Source organism: Xiphias gladius, chromosome 22 (genome assembly GCF_016859285.1).
Source record: "Xiphias gladius isolate SHS-SW01 ecotype Sanya breed wild chromosome 22, ASM1685928v1, whole genome shotgun sequence".
NCBI lineage: Eukaryota > Metazoa > Chordata > Actinopteri > Istiophoriformes > Xiphiidae > Xiphias > Xiphias gladius.
In genome coordinates this window covers 11,465,647-11,493,579 of record NC_053421.1, presented here as the reverse complement: position 1 = coordinate 11,493,579, position 27,933 = coordinate 11,465,647, and the positions used below count along the sequence as shown (strand labels likewise).

General features: G+C 40.5%; 1 protein-coding gene across 1 annotated transcript in view; it reads left to right on the top strand.

Moving 5' to 3' along the window:
• Positions 1 to 7,478: 7,478 nt before the first annotated feature.
• The window catches only part of LOC120784414 (A disintegrin and metalloproteinase with thrombospondin motifs 16), a 55,020-nt gene continuing 34,565 nt past the window's right edge, over positions 7,479 to 27,933 (top strand). Inside the window, exons 1-5 of the mRNA XM_040118210.1 lie at positions 7,479 to 7,562; positions 7,711 to 7,801; positions 12,177 to 12,535; positions 22,664 to 23,120; positions 25,812 to 26,014. Coding sequence (XP_039974144.1) covers positions 7,479 to 7,562; positions 7,711 to 7,801; positions 12,177 to 12,535; positions 22,664 to 23,120; positions 25,812 to 26,014 — 1,194 coding nt within the window. The remainder of the gene's footprint in view (positions 7,563 to 7,710; positions 7,802 to 12,176; positions 12,536 to 22,663; positions 23,121 to 25,811; positions 26,015 to 27,933) is intronic.

The following is a 27,933-nucleotide window of genomic DNA, read 5'->3' as shown; positions in this document are numbered from 1 at the left end:
TTGACCGAGTGGTTTCTTTCAAACTTTTGCTAATTAACCTTGTCTGTAATCTGTCTCACACTTGTGAGTGAAGTAGTAATTAAACTGTGCAGCAGATGTCTACCAAGAATGTAGGGTGGTTATCTGAATACGATTTAATACTTCATTGATCTTAACATGCAGATTCTCTATTCACACGATAAATGTCAAGTTAAGTTTACTTAAAGCCCCAATCAGTCTATTAATCAGTAAGTCTAAGTATGGAGGCCATCAAAATAGAAAAACATAAACTCCTTGCAACACATTTCACTGCGTTATCTACAATTTAGAAACTGGCATATTGACAGGTTTGTAAATTCTGCTCTACTCAGCAAGAATTTTGCACGCATGGGCTTGAGGCTAAATGAGGAGGTTTGTTCTTTTCCTCATCGTCCTGCCAGCAGGTCCAGTTCCACACCACACTACGGACACTAGTGGGTTGTGTGGGTCAGAGACTCTTGGCCAGACATCGGTTCACACAGGGTGAAACCCCGCCACCAGTTTGCAGACATGCAAATGTTTGAGTGCGGGAGAAACACTTTCCTTTGGGTCTGGCACTGTAAAATAGAACTACTGTACAGTACAGAAGGTAATACTGGCAGGGCTGCTGAAATTGGCCTGCATTTTATTTAGCCAAAATCTGTTCAAGGAAAATTTTTCTGGAGATGGAGGCCTTTGCAAAGGCTTTTAATGCAAATCATTGAGGCTAATTCATTGACCATTTTAAACATGTATTTCTCATAGAAAGATGCTGCAAGTAATGTTTTCGTTATATCTAACTCTGATTCACAAAGCTGCAAACCTAATAGTTTTCATCTGCCATCTTTAATAAAAGTCATAAAGTCTTTCTCCAGGCCAAGATGAAGGCAGTTATTATAACAGGGCTGCTTACACAATACAGAGGTGGTGAACTTTAGCAGGCTCTCACCCCTGCAGAGTGTCATAAGACTAGCCACTTTGTTTTTAGGTTTCACCCCTCCAGAGATGCTCTTTCTGCCCCAGCGATCACATACAGCTCACTACCAATAATTAGCGCAATTCTTCAGCCCTTCATTTTCATGTCGGGCTCTCAAGCCCAGAGAGAGAGGTGTTGTGTTGGTAAGTTAGTGCTGTCCCTTAATACCACACGAGGAAATATAGAGATGTACGTTCACAACAACAACAATAACCAGCCGTAGGCCTATTTTTCCTGAAAGACTATTATGTACTGTACTAATGTTGTCCCTATAACTTTAATGGAAGGGAGTGCCTTTTAAAAAGAATAGAAGTATAAACAAAGAATCTACGTAGTTATGGAATTCAGTGCCTTATCCCTTAAAATAAAAGTAAATACAACATACTGTAATTATCTTAATTACTCATAACCTCAAATAGGAATCTGTGACCCAAACTATTAACTCTACTAGTGTTGTAATTAAAGAACTTCACGCACTCAAAGAGTAACCAGTGTTTTGATAGGACACTTGTTGCTGAAAATAATGCGCAACTGATTGGATTAATAGCCTAACCCACTATTTGGACAGCAATAGGTCAACATGATGATTGCCACTATAAATCAGATTAATCAGGAATATGTCAGCTTTGTCCAGCATTGTGTCCCAATGTGAACTATCTCTGCTCACATGATCAAACAGGGTCAGAACGAGACCTCCCATACTGCAACACTTCTCAGGCCAACTGATGCAGAGCACTGACATCAGCACAATAACTTCACTAATCAGTGGTTATTATGAAGACTAATGCTTGAGTCACTCAGCCATGTCCAATACATTATCTAGTTCAGTTGGGGCTATTTGAAAAGGAGGGGTGAAGCGGTACAGTAACATGTTCCAAGTGCAACTTTCCACTCGAGTGCTGGTGAGCCTACTGTACCAACAATCTGATGTTTGGTGCTAGCTAACTGAAACTACCAAGCCCCCATGATTTTACAGATTGCTGTTGTGACCCACAAAATAGAACTGGCCTAATTAATAACAGGTAAAATACCTACAGTAATACTTTTTGAGAAGGCTTAAAAAACAACTTATTTAGTACTTAAAAGATGCAGACAATGTGGTAGTCTTTTGCCAGCCACTTTAATACAGTATAAGATGATGTTGTAGAGTAACATCACATGCTCTTCATTGGTCATTTCTTTTTCAACTGTCCTTCCCTCTGTTTCTTCACACAGCTGACTTTGTGTTAATGCTCATATGTAGTTACATCTTATCCAGTTCGGATGCAGTCACACTGCTAAAGACAAAGCATATGTTGCAAAGCATACTGCTTTCCTGGACAATGAAGACGGAAGCAGATGCTCCGTGTCCTTGCTTGTGGTTGATGCAGTAGGTGATTTGAAGAAAAAGAACTTTCATCCTGTTGAGAGTTTGAGAATTTCTACTAGTGAGGATGAAATTAAAAGCCGCCAAGTTATGTTAAATTAATGACAGGTCCTAGTTTTTTATTCTCAAACTGAACCAAATTCAAATTAACACACTGTTGGACTATCACAAGCAAGTTTCCCGTTACTGCTCTTGAAACTTAGCATATCATTGAACCACTGAATACTACATGCTAATGATCATTCAGTTGCTTGTCATACTTAGCACTTAAACAACAGAGGGGACTGCATCCTAAAAAAATCAACAAATTTATTTTAAATAACATTTATTTCTGAAATCCAATAAAGGTGCCATTTGTTTTAAAACAGTGGCTTTCTCATTTTCAGATAATCTTTTTTGGAAGTCTTCTCTTTACCACTATAGCCCCTGCAGCATCCAAACCAGCTACTTCTACACTCGCACACTCTACACAGTCAGTTGCTGTGTTCCCTATTGAAGGGATTCTTGTGTAATACACTGTTGGGTTGCCAAAGGAGAAATAAAAGGTTGAAAGTAAGTCTGCCTCTTCACTTACTCATGATTTATGCAACACATTTATACCCTCTGCAAGTCATGCAAAACTCAGACAAACTGGCATTTCCCCTGCTCTTCTTACCACTTACTTCTTCCTCAGTAGAGTTCATGTGCTCTAACTCTAAAACATACACAAATAATTTCCACAACACATACATACACACACACATGAAAAATGTATCTTCTCTAATATCATTTTTTTTTAAATAAGAAAACATTATTTCATCTTCTCACTCAGTGACTTCAGTAACTGCAAATGTCATTCCAAAATCAATCATTTGTGAAATTTTCCTTCTACACTGTTGTTCAATAGTGAGCTTATGCATTTTTTTATTTTACCTATATCAAGATGTTGAAGGTTTTTCCATGCTAAATGATGCATTCTGAGTTTACATTAGTTGTAAATCAAAATAAAGTAATATAGATATTAGCCTTCTAAAATATAAAGTAAGATCCATAAGTTGATAACTGGGAATGTCTCCTGCGTTGTCAAAAAGCCAGACTTCTGCACCATCTGCAAATATTTAGAGGAAACAGTTGTTTCACTCTGAGCTGATACATTCAAGGTGTATGGGTTTGAGTCCAGAAGGTCAAGACAATAGCAGTAAAGGCATCAGCATTCTTCGACAGCAGTGCAGAATTTCTGCAAAGCCTGACTAAACCTTCAATCATCAAGCTAGCTGGCAGCCACCATCTCCCCCTGCTCCACTCTCACCTTCATCTTCCTCTCCCACCTCCCTTCACTCTTGCTCCCTGTCAGCTCCCATCAGCCTCCCCTCTGTGATGCTCAGAGAGGAATTTTACAGCTGCTGTCAGCTTACTATTCCCGCACACACACATGTAAGGAGCAAAACACACAAGCACACGCATACATCCATGTGCAGGCTCACGCTCAAACTCACAGAGAAAGACACACATAAATAAATCACTTAAGGGAGCTTGCACACAAACTCATATATGCTTACCACAAGTATAGACTTTCACTCACACACACTCACACACATGTTGCCTTGATGACAGTTTTAGACAGCTAATTAAATGAGACCAAGGAGTGAAAACTACCTGGAGAGACTAAAGCAGAAAGAAACTTTAAGACCTACATTGCGAGACTCAAAGGAATAGTTCAACATTTTGGGAAATAGACTTAATTGCCTTCTAGCTGAGTGACAGATGAGAAGATCAATATCATTCTCCCCACGGCTGTACAGCAAATATGAAGCTGGAGCCAGCAGCCGGCTAACTTTGCTTAGCATTAAGACTGGGAACAGGGAGAAACGGCTATCCCGACTTTGTCAAAGACAACAAAATCTTCTTACCAGCACCTCTAAGCCTCTCTGATTAACACATTGTATCTTGTTAGTTTGATCTGAACAAAAACTGAAGTGTGAAAATAACACTTCACCGTTCTACAGGCTGCTATGTGTCAAACTATTTCTTGGCTAGGACCAGTTGCCAAGTTACCAGCAGAAACTCAAGGAATTGTCATTTTTACCTGTTGGTTTTTTTGCAGATCAAACAAACAAGAAATCACATTAATCAGTGAGCTTTACAGTCTTTCTGCTAAGCTGAGTTAGCCAGCTGCTGGCGATAGCTTCATACTTAGTGAGTATAGACATGTGAGTGGTATCAAATCTTCTCATCTAACTCTCAACAAGAAAGTGAATAAGCGTCTTCCCGTGTATGTGTATGTATGTCTGTGAAAGCAGACAATTGTTTTACTGCGCGCATTCCTTATTTCCGACCAGTATACAGATCAAACTCTTCCTGTAGTGAACATCAAAGTAGTATGAATGTTTGCAGCTTGTCTAATGTAAACTGATGCATTTTATGTGGGAGACTTCATGACTCGTTCGTGTGGCAATACATGTGATGGAATGAGCTGCCCTCATGTTCGAGCTGTTTGCCTTTGTACATCCCCAGATGATATTAAAGACAGGCAATCAGCAAATAGTCAAGCTGATAGAGAGACAGGCAGGCAGACAAACAAGCAGTCAGACAGGCAGGCAGACGGAGAGGCATACAGGAGCTCAGGGGTTCAGAGGTCAAATCACTCACAGCAGCCAACTCAGTTTGGACTACAGGGGGTTTCTTTATGTTCAGCTCCTTCAAACAATGCAGCGTCTTCGCTTTCTTTCTCAGTCTGCTGTTTACGATCTAGCCGCAAACCCCCCACCGGACAAAATGAAGCATACTACTGTACATGACAACACTATGCTGTCAGGCTGTTTCAAAGTTCAAAGTTTTGGCAGCTTTCCGGTCAACTGTGTACTTTTGCATTTGCTGAGCAAATACAAGAAGAACTGGCAAATGCAGAAATAAGTGAGCAGCATGTTTCCCATATATTCACACTACTAGTCACATTGGTGCAGAGTGAGTATTGCATTGCAGCATGTGCACACATGTGTCCAAGTTAGGGAGGGGCAAAGGAAGGAGGGGTAATATAACTTCAGCAGCAGCTGACACTGTAAAGGTTACCTGAGCCTCCAAACATATGGTAGGAATTCTCCTCCTGATGGCATGTTATCGGTGATTAAATCCAGCCTTGGCAAACTTAGGCAGAAATCTGGAAGTAAGTTTTGTATATGTAGCAGTTTTACAGGCTTAGAGCATATTACTCTCGGGTTGACAATGTTGTAACATTTACAAATCAAACTTCTTATCTGTGGGGAGTTGCATTTAGGGGAAAGTTGCTCATTTGGTTTTACTATCGCCGTATTGTGTCATTTACCCCCCCCCCCCCATCATTCAAAACAAATAAATCTTTCATGTGTGACACTATGTCTAATCCAACATGACACAGACAATTTGGCAAATGCAAACACTTTGCACGGCAGTGAGCAACAAACCCTCAAGATAGAGTGTCACAGAAAGCTGAAGTCCTGTCCCACTTTTAGATCCAGCCTCTGTTCCTCTAGCATCCATTGCTCAGTGTAATTTGTCGTGGAGGGCGTCTCGTCACGCTTCCTGACGTGCTGAAACATGATAATGGAGTTTCCTTTACACATTCGGAAGGACATGACTGTGCTGGCTAGTAAACAAAAATGTTTTGGTAAGATTCAGTCAGTATAGATGTCAGCGCATCTTAGTTAGGATAAGTAGCTCATATAGCTGTAAAGACATATAGCTGTAAAGCCCCAGCTTCTTCAAGCTCCAACTCTCTAGATATTAAGAGAATTATTCAAAAATACATTGCAGGCTGCGGAACAGAGCTCATAAAAGGGTGGCACTTCATGGACCATCCCATTTACAATCACCTCTGATTCCTTGTACTCTCATCCAGGTATTTCTGACTTTGTGCCAAAAAGATCACACCTTAAACCATCACAGTTATTTCTTCTGCCGCACAGCAGAAAACTCATCTGGTTTTCTTTTGGGGAGAATGAAATGCTCCAGAATATAAAACAAGCGCTCCCAATCCTTTGGCTCCCACACTCCAATGCACTTCCATGAATGATTGTGGGGAGTTAAGAAATGCTGGCAGGCTGCCTATCAGTGCAGCTGCGGAACACAGGAGAGATGGGAGAATGACGAGCGGGTTTAAACAGGGTCAAAGGTGAAATTGCAGACTGTAATGCATCACAAATTACTGATTACCTGCCGTAGGGTGTAATCTGCAGATCACGTTTAGGTTACAAGAGCCAAACTACTGAATTCAAACAAACAGTTTCACTCCTCTACACATACTTTGAAATGCATCATCCTTTTCAAATGAGCAAATGCAGAACAAACATAACAAACAGTTGTTATTGCAGTCTCCTTACACTGCATGGAAAGATATGTAATTTGTTAGGATACCTAATTACCCTGCAAGCAAACACAACATTCTACCTGTTTCTTCTTTTTTATCACACACTGACTCTTTTCCTCTCACACACATCTCCTGCAACCCGACAGATGGATACAAACCCTGTCTCTGAGCACAGGTGTCAAACGTGGTTGGCTACAGGCTGTACTTACCACCCACACCCTCACCCACACCCCCTCCTCAAAACTCTCACACACACACACACACACACACACACACAGAGAATCCTAAACAGCCTTGTGTTCATTGCTCCCTGGGCTCGGCTCTCGGGGGAAATAGATTCGGACTCAGTGCGACTTTCATAGAAGTCTGCTTTGGCCAGGGCGAGACGCAGCCTATTTAAGACAATCACATGATTTCACTGGGAGTCAAAATGGTCCGCGGGGGTCACTGGGTAGAGAGAGAGAGGGAGCGGCGGAGTGAGCGTGTGTGAGACAGAGAGAGGGGGGGAGAGAGAGAGAGAGAGACGTTAGATACTGGTCGCACTGTCTGAGTGGAATAAAGGAAAATGACTTGTCGGGAGAGAGGACTTGAGTTCATGCGACTGGCCGCCGTGGGATACTGCGCTTGGAAATGAATGGATTCCAATGTGGCACAACTGAAGAAGCCTGCGTCTGAAAGTCGTTGATGCTTCATTCATCACAAGTCGCGCAGAACTGCTGCTGCTGCTGTTGGACTGGTTTATCCAAGCGCTTTAGGACTGTTGGAAAGTGGCCGTGTGATATAGGCTTCAGTGTTTTTGGGTAAAGGTGATCACAGACATGACTTTTCTACGGATTTGTGCAGAGTGGAAAAAATGGAGGTTGCTCTTTCTCCATCTCTTTTGTTTTTTCACACTGGGCAAAGTAAGTCAGTTGTATTATCTCCGCTGCGCCTGTACCGACATGCATGCAGAGCTCGTACAGTTTTCAACACTTCATATGACAAAGTGCAGCGTTAGGGGTCATTTACAGTTTGCAGGATACAGACTCATTTACCTTTCCTCTCTTACAGACCTTGCTTTCGAATAACGGTGCTGGCAGTTCAGAATCTCACCAGGAAGCATCGGCTTTACTCCGATTTCTCAATTTACCTCAACATACAGGTACGTCAAGTGTTGAGCAAAATGCCCGGATTTTAGCAGCGTTTCTGCGACTGTGATTCAAGTTTTTAGTGTGTGTGTGTGTGTGTGGGGGGGGGGGTGCACTATGATCGGTGCATGGTTAACTGATGGGCACAATAAGGTTAAAAGCGAAGCCATCCACTGCATCCCTCAAACGGCCAGCAGCATCAAACGGCGCTCACCTGCGCTGTGCCTTGCCTCTCTTCACCGCTGGGGGGCGACCTGCACCCTGACACCGAGCCATCAGTATCCGCCGCACCGGTGGAGCTCAAACCGAGGTCCACGGTAAAACAAGGCTATTTGTCACAGCTGAGTTCACGCTCATTGGAAGTTGCTGTAAAATGACATTTTGATTCGTGGAGCCCTTGGATAATGAGTGCCTAAAAGAAAATGTGATTTTAATCTAATTGCTGAACAACACAATGAAAATGGCTCCCTCGTATTTGTTCACTTAAATTGGTATTGGGCACTGGGGAGTCAGTTTCAAAAAAGGTGCACTGGTGCCCGATTTAGCTGTTTAGTAAGTTCAGTAATTAGTGCAAGCAGGACGTGTGAGACTTTCATCTGTTCTTTGTTTCGTGAATGTGGTGTGCTGAGTCAGCAACTGCTTTGGCTGTGCATCTCCTTCAGATCTTTTGGGGTTTTTTTTGGTTTGTTTTGTTTTGTTTCGCTGCGCACATGTGGAGATGATCTGAAACATGCAGTTAGGTACATACGTATTTGGACGGTGCTACCATTTTCTTAATTTAGCCTCCATACACCATCACAATGGATCTGAAACAAAGCCATCATGATGTGATTGCAGTGTAGACCTCCAGCTTTAATTGAAGAGGTGTAACAAAAATATCACTTAACCATTTAGGAATTACAGCCATTTTTATACATAGCCCCTCATTTTCAGAGGTTCAAAAGTAATTGGATAAACTGACAATTATAAATATCAGGATTATTTTTAATACTTTGATGAAAATCATTTGCGGTCAATGACTGCTTGAAGTCTGGATCCCATGGACATCACCAAATGTTGAATTTCCTCCCTTGAGATGCTTTGCCAGGTCTTTACTGCAGCTAGCTTCAGTTGCTGCTCGTTTGTGGGTCTTTTCTTCAGTAAGTGAAAAGGCTGCTCAGTTGAGTTGAGGCCAGGTGACTGACTTGGCCATTCAAGAATATTCCATTTCTTTGCCTGGAGAGGCTCTTGGGTTGCTTTCGCAGTATGTTTTCTACTGTGAAGCAATGTCCTATCAGTAGTATAGCTCTATACACTTCTGCTACTTCTATCAGCAGTCACATCATCAATAAACACCAGTGACCCACTTCCACTGGCAGCCATACATGCCCATGCCATAACACTGCCTCCAGCATGTTTGACAGATGTGGTATGCTTTGGATCATGAGCTATTCCTTTCCTTCTCCATACTCTTCTCTTCCCATCATTCTGGTACAAGTTAATCTTGGTTTCATCCATCCAAAGAATATTTTCCAGACCTCGGCAGTTACCAGTGGTTTGCACCTTGTGGTAAACCCTCTGTATTTACATTCAGGAAGACGTCTCTTGATTGTAGACTTTGACAATGTTACGCCTGCCTCCTCGAGAGTGTTCATGACCTGGCCAGATGTTGTGAAGTGTTTTTATTCACCAAGGAAAGAATTCTGTGATCATCCACTTTAGTTGTCTTCTTTTGTCCTCCTTCTTTTTAAGAATGTACCAAATTGTTGATTTGGCCACTACTAAAGTTTCTGCTATTTGTCTGACAGGTTTGTTATTTCAGCCTAATGATGGTCTCTTTCCCTTGCTTTGACACCTCTTTGAAACGCATATTGAGAGTTCTCATGAACAGCTACCAAAGGCAATGCAACACTTGTAGTCAACTCAAAACCTTTTATCTGCTTAATTTGTCATAAAATAATGAGGGACAAGGTCAAAACTGTCCATGAAACTGAGTCATTCAACTGTCCAATTACTTTCAAGCCTCTGAAAATGAAGGACTGTATAAAAATGACTGTAAATCCTAAACAGTTAATGCAGTACTTTTTTGTTAAACCCCTTGAATTAAAGCTGAAAGTCTACACTTCAATCACATCTTAATGGCTTCATTTCAAATCCATTGTGGTGGTGTAGAGAGGCAAAATTATGAAAATTGTGTCACCTTCCAAATACATATGTCCCTAATTGTAAGTGAGGGGAAGCCCTCATTTCTTTGTCAGCTCATCTCACATCCAGTGCTTTAACAACTACTCCTCTGTGTTAATGTGTTTAACATTCATACAGCTATGTTAGGGTGAGGAAAGAGTTCACATGTTCAATCTTTTGTTATGTTTAAGCCAAGCTACCCAATGGTTAGAGCCCCTGTCAGTAATAATGGCACTCAGGAGCTACTAAACCAACAAACTCACCACTGCAGGATCTTGTCTCAGTCTCTCAGTCCATCATACAAGTGTGTGTGTGTGTGTGTGTGTGTGTGTGTGTGTGTGTGTGTGTGTGTGTGTGTGTGTGTGTGTGTGTGTGTGTGTGTGTGTGTGTGTGTGTGTGTGTGTGCAGTCTGTTCCTGCAAACTCTTTGTTTGTATACTGTCGGACATGGGTCACTGCAGCTGGTTTTCGAGTTAGGGCGGTACAAACACAGTTGAGTAGGTGTAAATGCGTGTGTCTGTGTGTGTGTGTGTGTGTGTGGGGGGAGTTGTTTAACGTGACAAAGATAGAGAAGACCATTTTCTAGTTTTGCTTAAGTTCTGTGGTGTCTGTGTAGAAAAGGCTTGAAGTATCTGTTTACTCTTTGCAGTCCTGTAGCTCTGGGTAGATCACAATTGTAACTTCCCACTATGACCACCAATGCTAAAACATATGCAGCCATGGTAATGCAAGGTACTTTAAATAAATGCATCCACTAATAAGCCTATGCCATATTGTGTGTAGGGGCTTTAAGTCAGCCTACCCAAAATGCACCAGATAGCCAAGTTCAAACCTCAGGCATTCACACCGCCAGTGATGACACACAGTCTGTCACCCTGTGTGTTTCTCCCACTGACTGCCGAAACATGTCTGTCTCTGTGCTATATTTACTCATTATTCAGACTTGCTAAAGCAGGTCGTAATGTACAGTAACTGACTCTGGCTCTTGTTGACTATAAGTCAAAGGTTGCTGTTAGTTCTAGCTGATAAAATGACCATGTATCATTTTCCCATGGCAAGACGGAACACGATTGAAATGGCCATTTCAACAGTGTAACAAAATCAACAATGATGGCGTTTTAGTTGTTTGCTTGCTGGTTATTCTTAGAACCAAAGTGTATCAAGAGCATAATGTTTCAAGGTGTGTGATGGCCTATAGTATCAGGCACTATCTATAACTACGATTCCACCACAGTAACTTTTGTTACTGTGAAACATTTCTCCCAGCATTAGTTAGAGAAAAAAATTGCAGTTTTAACACATTTTGTTGCATTTGTACATTTTGTGTGCTTGCAAGAGGCATTATCTCCCAAACCCTGCAACGTATCGACAGCCTTACCTAAGATAATAACATGCTTCATGCCTGACACAGGATGTCCTCCTTTAGTAGGTCAGCTCATTCTTACTCAGAGGGTGGACAGGAGCGACGTCTACGGTCATGATTTCCTCTGGAAAACCAATTTTGGTGCAGCTCATGGAGTCGGCCACTCTTTTGATTTGACCTTTGGAGGAGGAAAGCAAGTTAGTTTCTGTGGCCACAGCACCATTAGACATTTAACAGGTATAAGAGGCCAGACGTGCGACCTGCCACCAGCCCTCTTTATGACCTGCAGTTATCCAGCCTGAGCTGTAGTAAAAATTGTAGTAAAAAACACCAGGTCAAATGTGATTCACTCTCCGGTGAACGGCCTGTGTTGCAATTGTCTAGAACCCTTCCTTTTCTTGTAACTCTCTTGACCCTGCCAGCAAAAGTATATGAGGCAGTTCAAGGCAAATTTACAAAAGGAGCGAAAAGGTTGTAGTTTTTCTTCATTCTATGATGCAGCCGAGTTAGCAGCTGACACAGCATGCAGTATATCACAATAAATGATGTTGACATATCAAATTAGTATGGACTAACCACAATGACCATAAGGACAATGTGTTTTACTTTTGCCAAGTTGCATCATCTAGCACCATAGAATTCTCTAGGCAATATCTTCCACTGTTTGATCCCACAAAGCTCCTATATATCAAAGGAGTAGATTTTAATTATCACTCTCATTTTATCTCTCTATCTTCTTCTCATTGCATTTAAATTAATTCACTGTTTCACTAGACATAAGTTTTGCTAACACCAAGATAATCTCCCAACTTTCTATCTTTTTCTTCTTCTCCCCTCACTGTGTTCCTCTCCCTTTCTCTCCAGAATATGAGATTGTATCTCCATATGAGGTCAACCACCAAGGTGTTTACATCTCTCATGAAGTTGCCCACCATCAGCGCAGAAGGCGACGCAGATCCCTGACCCCAGATGCGGGCTCATCAAACACTCGTAGCAGCAGTGAAACGGTCCACTTCCGGCTGAGTGGCTTGGGGCAGGACTTCCACATGGAGCTGAGGGAGGCCTCGAAGAGCCTGATTGCACCTGGCTTCACCATCCAGGTCCTGGGAAAGAACGGCACCAAGAGCCTGAGGGCCTACCAGCAGGACGACCTCTGCTTTTACCAGGGGTCGCTGAGGTCGAGGGTCAACTCCTCTGTGGCACTGTCCACATGCATGGGGATGGTGAGTCTGAATGAGCGTGGAGTCGGGTTGCAGGAGGGTTTAGATGAGAAGGCGGGAGTACATGAGCTGGATCTGGGTAGGTGTGTGTGTTTGCATCAGTAAGAAGGACTTCAGGGTCAGTTAATTTGCAGGCTCATCAAAGTGTGTATCTTGAACATTTTTATTTTAGTTTAGTTTTGGCAGCATTTAGATTGATCTACCAAGTGAATACTGTATTATGGAGAAATAGTGAGCCTGGAAGCCAGATTTAAGAAATTTGGCTCATCCTGGGACCCCAAATATATAAACACAAAATTAGTGTCCTTGTCGTTCTGAAACCTAGACAGGGAGAAATTTTATGTAATTTTGGGTTGGAAGATATTAGACACCAGATGCCAATCAGACACTGAGCTAGAGGAAAGAGTGAGAGGGAAAAGGAGGATGAAAGGAGGAGAAAATCAGATTACAGACAGCCAGTAAATCTAGATAAAAACCACACTTTTTCTTTGTAAGACACAGTCTTTGTCTTTGACACATACACAGTCATCAAGGAGTTCTTTCAGTATGCCACTGTGAGGCTGCCTTTCCCACAGCACTTGAGTCAGTACATTGTCTGTCTGGTCTGGTCATAAAATTGGCTTGTACTTGACTTAAGCTGACTTAAAAACCCCCTGGCTAAGTTGGCAACTCATGCACAGACGTCTCTTCCTTCAGTCTGTCCTGCATCATTAGTTCTTGCTCATTCCATGTATACTGCACTTTTGCCTAAATCAGCTAATGAATAACTAATGCACGGAAAAGACAAGTCTGCAAACACCACAGTATGTTTGGTCTATAAACCTGGAAAATCCTATTAAAAAAAACAAACATGCAAACACAGAAACTTTAATTGAACAGACTTGTCTTTTTACGGAAGGGTGAGGTGCTAGCATGTGAATGAATGGCAACTGGGTAGCAAGTTAACTTGGCAATGGATGCAAAGTTGATATTAGTCCGATATACTACGACATACTAAAAGCTACACAATTAATAAGATGATATCCAATCCAAAACTGAGCAGATTTATCTGTCTGAGTTGGACTGAAGTGTGTGAACCAAACACTAGCTCTGCATTTGTTCTGGTGGTGTCTGGGGGTAATTTTGGTTTCCTTTCTATCTCTTTTTTATGTAACATATCCAACTTGTCCTGGATAAAATTCATTATTTCAATATGTTGCTGAATCAACAGATTCTAATTATTACCCTCTGACTTGTTTTTTTTTCTGTGGAGAAAGTTGGCCGAATTTCAATTCTTGCCTTGTGGTCCTCCTGTGCTGCAAGAACATAAAGGAAACCTTATTGTAAGAATGACATTAAGTAAGCCTAAGTGAGGCAGCTCCAACCTAAGAACTCAAGTGTTATACTTGCCCTTTTAGTAGTCTGGAGTAGAGAACAAAGGACTTCATGAATACAGACTAATCCTCTCAGTTTTGAACTCACATAAATACATATTATTTTAGAACTCAACAATCACTGGAGACAGAGGCAGCAACTGGGCAGAAGGCAGAGACATGTCTGTAATGTTACTTATTCGTCCTTACAAATTAATGCCACGTTGAGGTTCCCAGCCTGAAAGAAGTAATTGTGTCTTGAGAGCATTCAAGCTTGTGGTCATACAAGCTTTGCATCTAAAGGGCCTTGTTACAGCAAAAATTCAATATGGTCAATGAAATTTACTGTCTTTTCACAGTTTTAACCAAACAAATGTCTTGAAAAACCAGTCTGACCACATTTCACTTCAGCTGTTTTTTTTTTTTTTTTTTTTGGTGTTTTTAATTATACTAAATTCCAGGCCTGACTTTGCTGGTTTGCTGTTTATATTTTCATTGTGAAGGACCACTGCTGTGTCTGAGAATTGCCCTCTAAAATAACAGACAGAGAAGGGCAAATCTCAAGGGATGCTTCTTCTTCTGTGTGTGTGTGTGTGTGTGTGTGTGTGTGTGTGTGTGTGTGTGTGTGTGTGTGTGTGTGTGTGTGTGTGTGTTTGTGTGTGTGTGTGTGTGTGTTTGTGTGTGTTTGAGAGAGAGAGAGAGAGAGAGAGAGCATGTGTGTATGTCTGCATTTCAGACCAGATCCCAATAAAAGATTCAGCCAAAAGGTCCAGGGTTGTAGAGACTGTAAACGTGGTTCTCACGACTGAGGCTGGCTAAGATGGACTGGGTCAGTGAATCAATGGGAATTTGACTTTTTCTGATGTGAATTGGGGAACTGCAAAGCTATATCAGCAGACAAAGATATTTAGACTTCTAGGGAAAGCTAGTTACCATTTTTCAAAAATACCAAAATTTGAGGCTCTTATCAGGCTTTAAACTGCATATTTGTATCAATATAAGAATTGTATCATATTTACGACATGACCATGTATCAAGTCAGCTACTAAATATAAGATGAGTTTTTACATTCATTCCTACATTCCGTTAAAATCATGATTCATATAGGTTAGAGAAGACGTTATCTGTAATAAATGATTCGGTTTCTATCTTTGGATGGTGTGCAATTATCAAACTCATCTTCCTGTAGTACCAACTACGCATTGGAAACGGGTGTCCGTTATCTTATGTGCATGTGTGTGTTTACTTTAACCGTGTGGCATGCACTGACGTACACATACCCTATTTCTGTGCTCCAGATGTTATATGCTTATGATTGGTCGAAACTTGGTAACAAAGTTCACTGGGCCACGTGAAAGCTCATAAGAGACCTTGGTCAGGTTCCTATTTGGCAGGCAACGGGTAAATATTGACCAGAGGAGCCCAGATCAATAGCTGTATCAGTAAGAGCACCCGGCCTCCAGCTCCAGCATGATACAACTTAGATTAGGCCATTTCATCATCCTTATTTGCTTTTCCATTGTTTTATAAATTTTACTTGACAAGGCAGTTTTCAGAATTGAACCTGACCTAGACATCACATGTATAGCAGGATAGAATAGCTTCTTTTTGGTTGTATATGTTTTAGTATATTTCTGCATGCAGTATGGATTGCTTTCTGTTTTATTGCATTGTGATAAGTCTCAGTTCAGTTCTCTTTGTCTCCATGTCAGTCATGCTTTAACTTTAATTGCAATGGTTGCTGTAAACATTGTAGTGGTTAAAAATGTTTTTCATACACATTTTCTGTTATAGATGGAAATCACCCTTGTAAAGGATTCAACATTATTCATTCGCATTGACTTACATTGAGTGACTTACACAGCCTGTATGTTAGTGTCTTCTCAGGCTTGCTGATGGATGCAAAGAGAACGATGAAGAAAGAGCAGAGCCAAAGAGAGTGAGAGATGTAGAGATGAAGGCAATAAGGGTCATTGTTTCCTCCGTGGCATTTTTGAAGTGCTGAAAACCCCTTGTAAGGAGAGTAGCATTTTAAAGCGTGTGTGTAAGTTGCCTTTTCAACTCCTCTCTTCTGGCAGCCCATAGAGCGGTTAGCCCCACTTTGACGACAGTAAGGAGTTCAACCATAAAAATCTCTTACTTACAAGCAAGGAATTGGTGGAACAAAAGAAGCAGGGAAGTCCAACTGACTGCACTGTTCACCTGGTACACATGTGGAGGGGGAAGATCATAAAACAGAGCCTCCTCTGTGTCGACTTTATGCTGCAGCACAATCGGCTTTAGTCTGGCTTTAATGGGGGTGAGGGATTTGAGGGGTGAGTAGAGTGACATGCAGGCATTTTTTAACAGTATTTTTTTTCCTTATATATGATATCCTGTCGGATTTTTAGCCATGCTAGCATAGCACCACATTGGTCCAGACTGAAATGTCTCAACATCTACTGGACAGGTGGGCACAAAATTCTGACATTCATAGTTCTGAGAAGCTAAAGTCTATTAACTGTAGTGATCCCTTCACTTCTCATTTAGCACTATCATCATCAGGTCAAAATTTCAGTGTGTCCAATTCTTTGGTCTAACTTAAGGTGTGCAGACTTTCCCATCAACCTCAGCTCTAGTTCGTGTTTAGCGCTAATCAGAAAATGTTACTATAAACTAAGATGGTGAACATGATAAACATTATACTTCCTTAACTTCAGCATGTTGGCATTGTTATTATGAGCAGGTTAGCATGCTGACATTAGCAGTTAGCTCAAAATATCCTTGTACCAGAGTGTGGCTGCTCAGAAGTACAGTAACTTGCATGCATCAATGGCATATTTTGCAGAACCTTATGTACACATATACATGGTTTAGGTTGATGGTGGCACAGCATCTAACGCAGTAACAACTCGGTCTTAAAATGCCTTTAAATGCTAGTTCCACATCGAACAGTTTTTGTGGATTCTGTTTAATGTTTTATTAATTTGCCTCTATAAAAATGACACAACCATCAATCACTCTGTAAACTAGTAAACATGAATTGGGGACATTTCTAGCCTGTTTCTAGCTCCTTTTCGCCTGTACTTCTAATGCACACCTTTCTTTTGTACCAAAGGGAAATGCTGAATGTCCCCCCACCACAAATCACTTGGAGGTCATGTGTTTTCCTCTTGTAAAAGGACGGGGGTGTTTCTTGCCTCAGGGCTTGTAGTAGTAGTAATAATAGAATGCTGCACACTCGTCCCACCTCTGGGATTTCCAAGAACATATGAGGGATGGCCTATTGATGTGATGAAGCTTTGAAAAGCATGCCGTGTGGTCTTTGCAGGTTGATATAATCAGTTTTCAACATAAGACACATCAAATGATCTTAAAGGGTTATTACTTGTTTTATTATCTTCCAACATCACTGTTGGTTTCCTTAGATATACAAAGTAGATTAGGTAGTGAGTCATGGCTATTTGTCCTTGAGACTGGAATTAAGTTGGTGGATATACCTCCAGTTTGTGTAATGTGTTCTAGATAGCTAGCCAGCAGATGACTAAGGTACAGCTTGAAGTGAAATTGCTAATTGATTAAGAAATGATTAATAGTGCTGAAGTGTGGTGTCAGGGTATCGTTCCCAATTTTCCAATAAGCCCTGTCAACACTGAGCCAAAGTTTGAATCCCTGCCTTCAGCTGCAACCAGTTTACATGCACCAAAGACAAGAAAGAATTATTGCTGCACTTCGGTCTGTCAAAATAGGGATTGTCTGAAAATTTTAGTTTATTTTTTCTAATACCTTTATTGAAGAATAGATTTTTTTAACTTAAATTTTTGGGGCACTGTTTTTTGTTTTTGGTTACAGTAAGTAAAACTAAAAAGTGGTTAATAAATACATCTGATTATTTTTCTAAGGTACTGAATTAAACTTTCTAAACTCTTAGACATAATGTACTTCTCATATGCTTAGCCTGAATTAAAACGCATGCTTAGACCAAAAACCTAAGTAATAAATATGTACTCTGAGTAAATATGTTCATAAGTTTTAAGCCTTAGAGCTAGGCAAAAAGAAAGCGAGAACCATATACTGCACACAGTCAGGTGCACCTTGTAATGCACTGAATGCTTCCCCCCTCAGTTCCGTTTTCCTACCATTTTTTCCCGCCACCCCCCTTCCTGTCACTGCTTGTCTGGATGCGTCTGACTCTAGAGAGTCCAGCTGTTTGCGCCCTCCCAAGTAGTGTTTCAGCATTTTATGACTGCTATTTGCACCTCATAGAGCACAGTGTGTAATCTGATGACTCTGGCTATTTAGGAAAGACACTAGTGTGACCTAATCTCCGAACACAGTGGCTCGCGTATACACACACCTGAAGAAAGTAGCGATACATGATGTTTTGTGTAAGGCTGTGCAGAGTTTACAAACTGAAGACATAGAAAGATTATCTATGGGATTTGCTCGCTATTATGCTTAGGAAGATAAACAGGTTGCATGTTGCTTTGTTTAAGGCAGAAACATTTTGAATTCATTGTACATGTAGTTCATTGCTTTTACATGTGATTTTCTCTTTTCAATTTCTAATCTGGCTTCCGTCTACATATAAAAGCTTGTTACATGCACTACTTTTAGAAAAATACATAATCTACCAACGCAATTTAAATATTACAACATCAACATCTGATTGAATGTCTTAAGCACAGGACAAAAAACATAAAGACAGAATTTATTAAACAATAAGGGGCATTGATTTATCTTGAGGAGAAACAGACTTGTGGTTCTTGTTATGATGGAGCTGCAAACACAAGCCATACCAGGAGCTCATCCCTACCTCGGCTTTGTATCAAAAGGGTTTTGAAAAGATTTTCATGTGAAGACCTCACAAAAAGGTACTGACTATAAACAGTTGTCCCACTGCAGGGAAAGTGGAATCAATCATCATAATCTACTCAGATTTCATTACGTATGGTACATGCCTATGTACAGTGAAAAGAGTTGGCAATGTGCTGTTGAAAATAATCTTTCACAGTCATCTCCATAAGTAACTTATTTTTCTGAGGGACCCTGGCATTGCAACCTAATCAAGGACCCCTGGAAATCTCCAGACCCCTATTTGGGAATAATTGTGCCACATGTCATGCAGTACATTTTGACATACATTTTTATAGAACCAATATATCTTTTTTTTTTTACCACTGTGATGACAACATAAACCCTAAAACCTCAGCACCAATGCCGAAAAGACAGACCAGTCTGAATGTAGAAACCATAGAATGTAACATACATATGCATGTGGTGCTGACTGGGAAGAGACAGTGGCAGTCCGAGTGTCAACATTGTCACCATGAAATGCAGTCATAGCTATCATGATGTTCATGCTTATTGACATGCCTCAAGTGGAACTGTTAAAAAGACCTTGGCTTAGGTTGCACCATTTTTTAAAATACTACCTCTGCATGGTTCTACTTTGGTTTGTTTGCTGCATAAATGCATAGATATCTTCATGCTGCTTCGATTAGTGCAGTGTTTTATGCAGTAGTGAAAGCAAAGCCATGTTTGGAAATTTCTAACTACATGAGTTAGAGAGTTGGCAGTATCCAATTGAAAATAAGCTTACTGCAAGTAATATAGCTATGCTTCACGGTAACTGCATCACTGAACATCAGCCAGAGCGCCCTGTCAAGTCCAGACTACTTTTTAATATATATCAGAACATGACAGTTTCTATAACAAATCCCAACTAAACAGTCCTCGTCCACAGGCTACAGGTGTAAGTCCTACTATTGTCTCTTTTCCTTTATGGATTTTGTCTTTTTTATCTGTCCCATTTCCTTTATTCTCCTCCTGCAAAATCTTCAACTCTGTACTTTTAGGATAAATATGCCAAATTAACAGAAACCTTTTTGTTAACCATCACACGACAACCATTTTCCCTGGAGAGCTACTTTACTGTAGCCCCACACTAATGCCCCAGTGTTCAACCCCCCAACCACACAGACAGAATAAGTATTTAACATGTGAAGTTTTGAAGGTTGACAGCAACGCAGTTCAGGTCAGAGGCCTGACCGTGACTTGGAACCAAATTATTACAATCGTCTGTGATTACACAGCACTGGGGCGGTTGCCATGCGGATGACAGGATCATGCACCAGTTGTCACATGTGATTGTTACCAATGATCTTGGCTGGGTTTCCTGGCAAGAACTATTTCTTGACCGTTGGCAGGCAGGCCACAGAGGAAGGTGGTAATGCATTAGCAAGCACCTCTCTCTTTTCTCGCTTTCTCTTTTTCTTAATAATTGATCCCCCACCCACTCATTCCCCAAAGCAAACTGCTGTGTTGCATCAAGGTCAATTGTCCATAGTCAGAATTAGATGCAACATTGTCTGGGATTCTCAGGACAACCACGTTCATAGCTTTTTGGGGGATTTTAACACAGAATGGAGATGACAGTGATGGTAAGTTGCTGATGAAGCAAAACATTCACAATGACTGAGGACTTCATTATAAAGCATGCATTGTTTTTGTGTGTGTGTGTGTGTGTGTGTGTGTGTGTGTGTGTGTGTGTGTGTGTGTGTGTGTGTGTGTGTGTGTGTGTGTGTGTGTGTGTGCGGTTATAAAGAGTCTAAAAGAATATAATCATCTTAAAAAGTACTGGGTCAAAAAGTGTGTTTCCGGCCGTAAATATGTCTCCCAATATATTTCTGCGTCTCTGTTTGTGGTTATCTTTTGTCTGTCAAACACCAGTTACTGTACGGTGGTAAATGATGATTATCTGACACAGAACCACCTGTAAACAATAACTGCTCTACACTGGCTTGTGGTAAGGACATAAAACTTAACAGTGGGATTTGAACAAGCGTTCCCCAATATGAACTGCTGTGCCATCTCAACACTTCAGAAGTCATACAGATGAATGCATGGATTTTAAATCTCTTTGTTATTTTCTTGCTGTTAGATAATGCAAATTGTGAGTAAAAATATTTTTTACAGTATTTAAAAGACTGCCAATTTAGCTGCAGTGGAACTAATAATGCACAAATGAAACATTAATGCACGATAACTTTCTTAGCCACAGTATGCGATGAAAGCTATAAACTGTACATTCATCGTGGTCACAGCTGACTCATCTGCATTGGCTTGTGTTCACAATTTTCAAATTCAGTGCATAATACAGTCACAGTATTTTCCAAGGACTCTCTCCCCCTACTATCCTTTCTGAGAATCATCACAGTAACATCAAAAACGTCACCATAGAGGTCTGCTCCTGCAAAATTGCAACTAGAGACAGTCCCACTTTAATTAACAAATACATAAACAAAAATTTCTACATATAAAGACATTTAGTTGACATGTATAATCTCTGTCTTTCCACAAGTCTCTCACTCTTTGTTGTCACCCACATACACACATCTCCCCGATACTGTCTTGAGACTGTCATACCTACACACACTCACCCCAGGACAGCCACAGCCTTACCACTGCCACTGTGTCAGGCTGTTTCTGTCAGCCAGCAGAAAGGCTGCGGTGATGAAGGACCTCACACTCCCCTCTCAGCTCAAAGTGAAAAAAACAAAAGGCGACTGTGGTCAATTAAATGTATTTTAGGGAAACTACTATTACTGCCAAGTGCAGTTACAGTCCAAACATTACGTGCCAGTTGACTGTCAACACAGATGTGGTGCGTGTTTGGAAAGACTGAGAGAGACAAAGAAAGAGGCAGAGAGCAAGACTAAATAATCTCCAAGTGTCTGAGTCGGCTGTGTTGATAGAAGTTTATTGAAAATGGAATATGAAAGCTGAAAATGTCACTGTCTCTCTCCCAAAGAGACTAAGACTGAGATAGAAAGAGAGAATAAGGTCATCTGAAGAAATATGTTGCTGAACCTTTAGAGATTTATAATGGGCTTTCCCATAACCGATCCTCTAAAATCGAAAGCATAAGGCACTGGTACTTAAAGTTGGGCCCTCACCCTAACATGGCCCTCAAGAACAGCAGTTTCAAAGAGTAAGAAATAATCACAACATCTAAGAATGTATTTTTAGAGAGGGTTAGTTACATTTTATATTAAGATAATACTTTATGAGCTATTTTTTGTTTGTTAGATATATAATACATGTGAATACTAAAGTGAGGAATGCCTAAACCTCGAGACCCTCGATCGTATACATTGTTTATGAGAGAGATGCCACCTCCTTTCATCCTCACATCAGCTATTTTGTTTGAAACTCTTTCTATATGACCTAGCCTTATTTAGATTTTGCTGAGATAATGTCTGACCCTGAACAGCAAAACAGATGTTGAACATGAAGAAACACGGCCAGTAATTGAGCTGCACAGAGGTTTCGGGGGGTCAGGTTCACAGTGACCCAAGAGTCGATTCTTGACTAATTGCTGACAGAGACAGATTGGGTAGCTAAACGAATAGCTGGAGAAGGTTATTGTTTTGTTCATCTGTAATATATGACTACATCCCTTTAGGCTACTTTCAGTGGATGAGACTGTGTCAGCTGTTGAGGTGGTTAGACAAAAATATATACTCTACAGGTCACTTTCCAATATTTTTTGACACAAGTGTGGCAACTTGAATAAAGGCAAAGTAAGTAGATGTAAAAATAAAGTCAAACATCATCCATTGTTGCAAAATAAAGTATATTTTTTTACCAAGTATGTATTTTTTTATCTAAGTATGTTATTTTGGAATCCATATGCGCGCATATAAATTAGCACAGGTGCAACAACAGATTGGCCCAGGATGAATAGGTATAAGAGCCACTGCCGTAAAGCTAATGGAACTGTCTGTTTTCTCTCTAGTCAGGTTTGATCAGAACACAGGATGCAGACTACTTTCTGAGACCCGTGTCCCTCAGCCTCGCCCAGAGAGAGAACTTCACAGCACCCACCAGTCACCAACCGCACATCCTCTACAAGAATGAGAGGGACATCCGGACAGAGCAGAGAGGTCATCAGCCTCGGGTGCTTCAGAAGCGATCCACAGACTCAACTCCGCACGAATCACACAGAGACTTTGTCACCAAGAGATCCACAAATTCACCGACAGACCCCACCTACGACACAGTGAATGAAGATCACCACAGGGGCCAGCAAAAACAGCAAAGGCACATCCGCGATTATCACCATGGCAACAGTAGTCATGGCGACCCGACGGAGCATCACGGCAGTGGCCATCATCGCAACAGCCACCGCCATGACAGTCACTACAGGCATGGGGAGAGGCAGAGGCAACATTTCTGCGGGAGACGGAAGAAATGTATGTAAGGGCAATTTCTCATTCTGGTCCACATGTAACATGCAACATTAGTATAAAGCGCACACTCATATACCACCTCTTAATGCTGAGATGCATTAATTATTCCTGCACTTGCTTCCCATGCACATGTTGGGTAATCAGGGAGACACAGCTTACTTGGAGTAACACAAATGTCATTAGTTTTCTACAAACCAAAGTAAGCATAAGTAAAAAGAGAAGAGCAATGCAGGAATCTTTTTGGGCACTGACGATGCAGGATGTCCTTTTAAATACTTCAACAACCGATTTTATAATAAGATTTATCTTGCTCACCTATATTTTCCCACATAAAAGATTGTTTTTACTTTAACTCACTTTTACGTTAACTCATTATGTAACAGATTTTTTTTCTGAAACTGTCATGTAGTGATTTTTTGCCTTTTCCAATCCCTCAAATGAAAACAGTTAACATTTGACAAGCAAAGAAGAATGTTCCCACCTAGACATCCATTTCACATTACACATTTTAGGCACTGTCATACTAAAAATGTTATATATCAAGATATAACTAAATTAATGGTTTGAACTCAGAGAGGTTAAGACACATTTTTAGGAATTATCACACCAATTACAGTTTCACAGGGAAAAGAAAAAGATTAACGTATGATAATAATTCTATTTGTTGACATTTTTGGTTAACTCTGTTAGCAATCAGCCTCACAGGGTTAGTTAATGTAATGGGACACAGAGATATCCCTTCACCAGATTATGTTCCTGTGTTCATTTGAATTGCTATGAATGCTAATATCATCATATGAGTGCAGAAAACCTCCACAACACAGCTCGAGTTGTGTAGTTAGGACAACAATGGTGCCTCCTTTAAAATGCAACACCACAATGAAAGTAGTAGAATACGTATCGTTGTTAACATAACATTTACCCTGTGTGTGTTAAGGAGAAAGGCAACGTGTCTTGTCACTCACAGGAATGCAGACTGTAAATTCTGTTAAGCAGCTTTTTTAAATTGGAGGGAAATGTGTTTATTATTGTAGATTTCACAGACAAAATTCACTAATACTTTGCAATAAGAGGAGGGTTTGAATTCTATTTCACTTGATGACACGTGTTAACTCTGAACAATATTATCACTATTCACACTGGCATTTGTGGTTGACTTCATTTGTGACTAGACCTGTGAAAGGTTATGGGAAATGTTTTATATTCACTTTACACTGTGACAAATGTTTGCTCTACAGAAATTACCACAAGATCAGTTAACATTGTTGGTGTCACAGGGGTCATTTGAAAGCGAGCAGCCAGTGATTGGACTGGTACCACCACCATTACCCTGCAGAACCCCAGCTGTCTGTCCCCTGTGAAAAACACATTGATGTTTACATTCCCATAGAGTGACATAAGTGAGCACCTGTGCCATGTTTTAGTCAAAAACGCACTTTGGTTGCTCACCTGCTTTCCGCCTATATAAGCAACCTTTCGAGCCTTTAAAGTTTATCGCAGCCAGGCAGTGATAGGTGGAAGTTTTGATAACTTGATAACGCGTACGTGGAGATTTGAGGTGATAATGTCAAAAGCCACAATGGTTTTAGGCTGTGTTTTGCTTTAACTGGTGTGTACTATTGACCTTGTGTCCTAGTGTAGAAATGAGTATGGATGTGGGACTTTTTTCCCAGAGGCGACCCAGCTTCAAAAGGAAACTTAAAAACAGGGGAGAAATGGGCATTTGATGTTAAGATTAATTGTGTTTGTCTGAGTCAAATGTTCACTTAACAAATAAGTGCTGATAAGTCCTCACAATAAGCTTGTATTGTGAATTCATTAGAATTTACGTCATAATTTTTATAATACATATAATTGCCTCCCCTTATCTTATCAATGACAAATTTAAAAAAGTTTGGATCCCATTCAAAGTTATCTTTATGAACAAAGTTTGAAATGTGCATTGAAACAGTGAAAGGTTCATTCCTGAATTGATTGTATTTCTTGTAATTAATCAAGAAACAGCCTTTGTCAATCATTATCTAACATTGTATTATAACTACAGAATATAAAATTTCTCAGAGATATCTGTGACTACACTGACAGCAAAATGGATTTGCTTTTAGCATGTCAAGCTTTCTTATAACTGTCACATATCAAGGGAAATTGACTTGCTGTAGGTGCTACTAATGCACTGTACATCACATACTGTGGTTTCACACTTTACTTAATGGTAGCATAACACTGAGACCGCCAGAGTCAACAACAGAAAAAAAGCTCAGTGCGCAGTTTTAATCCATGACATAAGGTCATGAAAGTAAGAGTATAGTTAATCATCCAGACTGGCTGTCAGCTACTTGCCAAAATCACTGGTTAACACTCACAAGTAAAGCAGACCATTTAGCTAGTGGCTACAGGTTCATTTCAAATCTTGTGCAATATACGGTATAATCAGCTATTGGATGGAAAGATTGTATATTTGTAATGGACATTATAACTGCTATTAAATTGTTATTATATGCACTATTGTTTTTTTCTTTCATCAATCACTTACAACCCACTATCCCACAGTTTGTTCCAAAACATGTTGACTCTGCTGGCCGCAGTGTGTTACTTCAAGCTACATTCAGTTTGTTCAGTTGTTACCATGTAGCTTTGCTTCAAAGCAGTTAATAAATTGTAACTGCCTTTATCTCTCTCCATCTGTTCTTCCAGACATGCCCAAACCACCAGAAGAGGATGTTTTTATCCTCCCCGATGAGTACAAGTTTATCCCCAGGATCAAAAGGGCAGTGCTGATGAAGAACCAGGCCAATCAGAAGCTCAACGTGGAGACGCTGGTGGTGGTGGATAGAGAGATGATGGACAACCACGGCCATGAGAACATAACCACATATGTTCTTACTGTGCTTAATATGGTGAGAGAAACTTAATTACGGGATGGTTTTTCCAATACTTTGGTTTATGACCAAATACCTGCATAACGTAACCCATTCCCATCAGCCCTCAGATGTAAATCGTGTTTGGGGCTAATTATCAAATGTTAGCACGCTAACATTTGATAATTAAACTAAAATGCTGACCAATGTAAAAATACCTTCTTTATATAAGCATGTTAACATTGTCAGTGTGAGCATGTTAGCATGCTGATGTAGGATATGTTTTCTCCTAGCTACACCATGTTTTTCAGCTTTCTGTAAGAATGAACATGTAAATCTTTACAAGTGGATTTAACAACAGTACAACAAGTGTTAGTTAGCACGTTTCTTCTCATCAAATTAAGTTTTGGCATGTTACACTCTTGCCAGACTGTTGCCTGAATTCAAAAGTGTTCTTATATGTTTTGTCATTATCCAGCATGTAAAGGGTGAACATCAGCAGAAATAAATTTGCCATAGATTTGAGTTTAGTGACTGGACACCCCTGTCTTCCATTCTCACTTATCAGAAAGAGCACAACTAAAAGCATGAAACTGATATCTGGGTGAGATCATCGCCACAACGCTCAAAGTGACCCCCTGTCCCTCTCAGCTGATCCGCAAGCATATTCTGTCACGCTCGTTTTGCTACTTAGAGACTGACTGACAAATCCAAAGATAATCCGTCTATTTTGAAAACATGGTTCCCTCTGGTAGAAACCAAGTTGGAGTAGTCACGGCCCGCCTCAGAGGAGTCACCTAAATACAGTATGGAGTTTCACAGAAAACACCCAGCCCCCTAACCCACCTGCCAGCACCCATGGGTCTCAGAAAAGATTATTTATTATTTGTGAAAATTAAATCTGATATAATGTTCCAGCATCTCCGTAGATTTATGGTTTCTCCGCTGCAGAGTGGAAAGACTTCAGAAACATTTTGTAATTACAGATTTGACACTGAAGCTCAATGGAAACTGGTGTGAATGTTTCTTTTACGAGGCAGTTAAAACACAGTGATTCACTCTTGAAATGTGTAAGTCTGAAACTCTGTCACACATTTGTGTTTCAGGATATCTTAGTCTAAGTAAGTGGTTTTGATTGCCTCTTTGACCTCAAAATTTAGCTTAAATTCTGTAACAAACTACAGCCGTGTGTCTTCTCATGAGTCAGCGCCGAAGAAGACCAAACACCAGGAACATAAGGAATGAATGAGAGTGTTCCTGGAGAGAAAAAAAAAAAGCTTAGTGAGTGGCACCTGAGGTGTTCATGGGGCCCAAGAGAAAGATAGAGAGCAACAACAACAACGGCAAAAGAAGTCCACTTTCAAAGCCTAGACTGTTATGAGTGATGGTCGGATATCAAGTTCAAGCTGAAGCTGAATTGGAAACAGCAGTTGTGGCTATCATACCTCAGCAATACCATCAAAAAGGTTTTGTTTGTTATTTCTCTGTGAATGTCAAGGTATGTTGTCTCCTTGACACAGACTTTATCTAAACTTAATATAGTGCACTTACAGTTTACTTAATATAATTAAAGTGTGTATGGAAATAGAAACCACAATAATCTCATGATTTCACTTTTGCATTTACAATATTAGGCAGACACAGAGAACCAAACTGGTGCGTAGTATTCATGATTAAGGTAAGTTCTTTAGATGAGTGATTAGCTGATTGTATGTGTGAAAGATGCAGGGAGTGTTTGGGAGTTTTGAGGGCACAGTATGCTACATTCTGACAATTTGGGCACTTTATAAGAGATGGGTCTGTGTTGAAAGACTTCCAGTTACGACAGAAAAACACTCTCTTATGACATCAACAAGCCACTCAAATCTCTGTGAAAATTTCTATGCTCACTAGGTTTAACTGGATAACAGGGAATGAGGTTGGGAATAAACAGCTGAGCCTGTGTTCAGAAGGAGGAT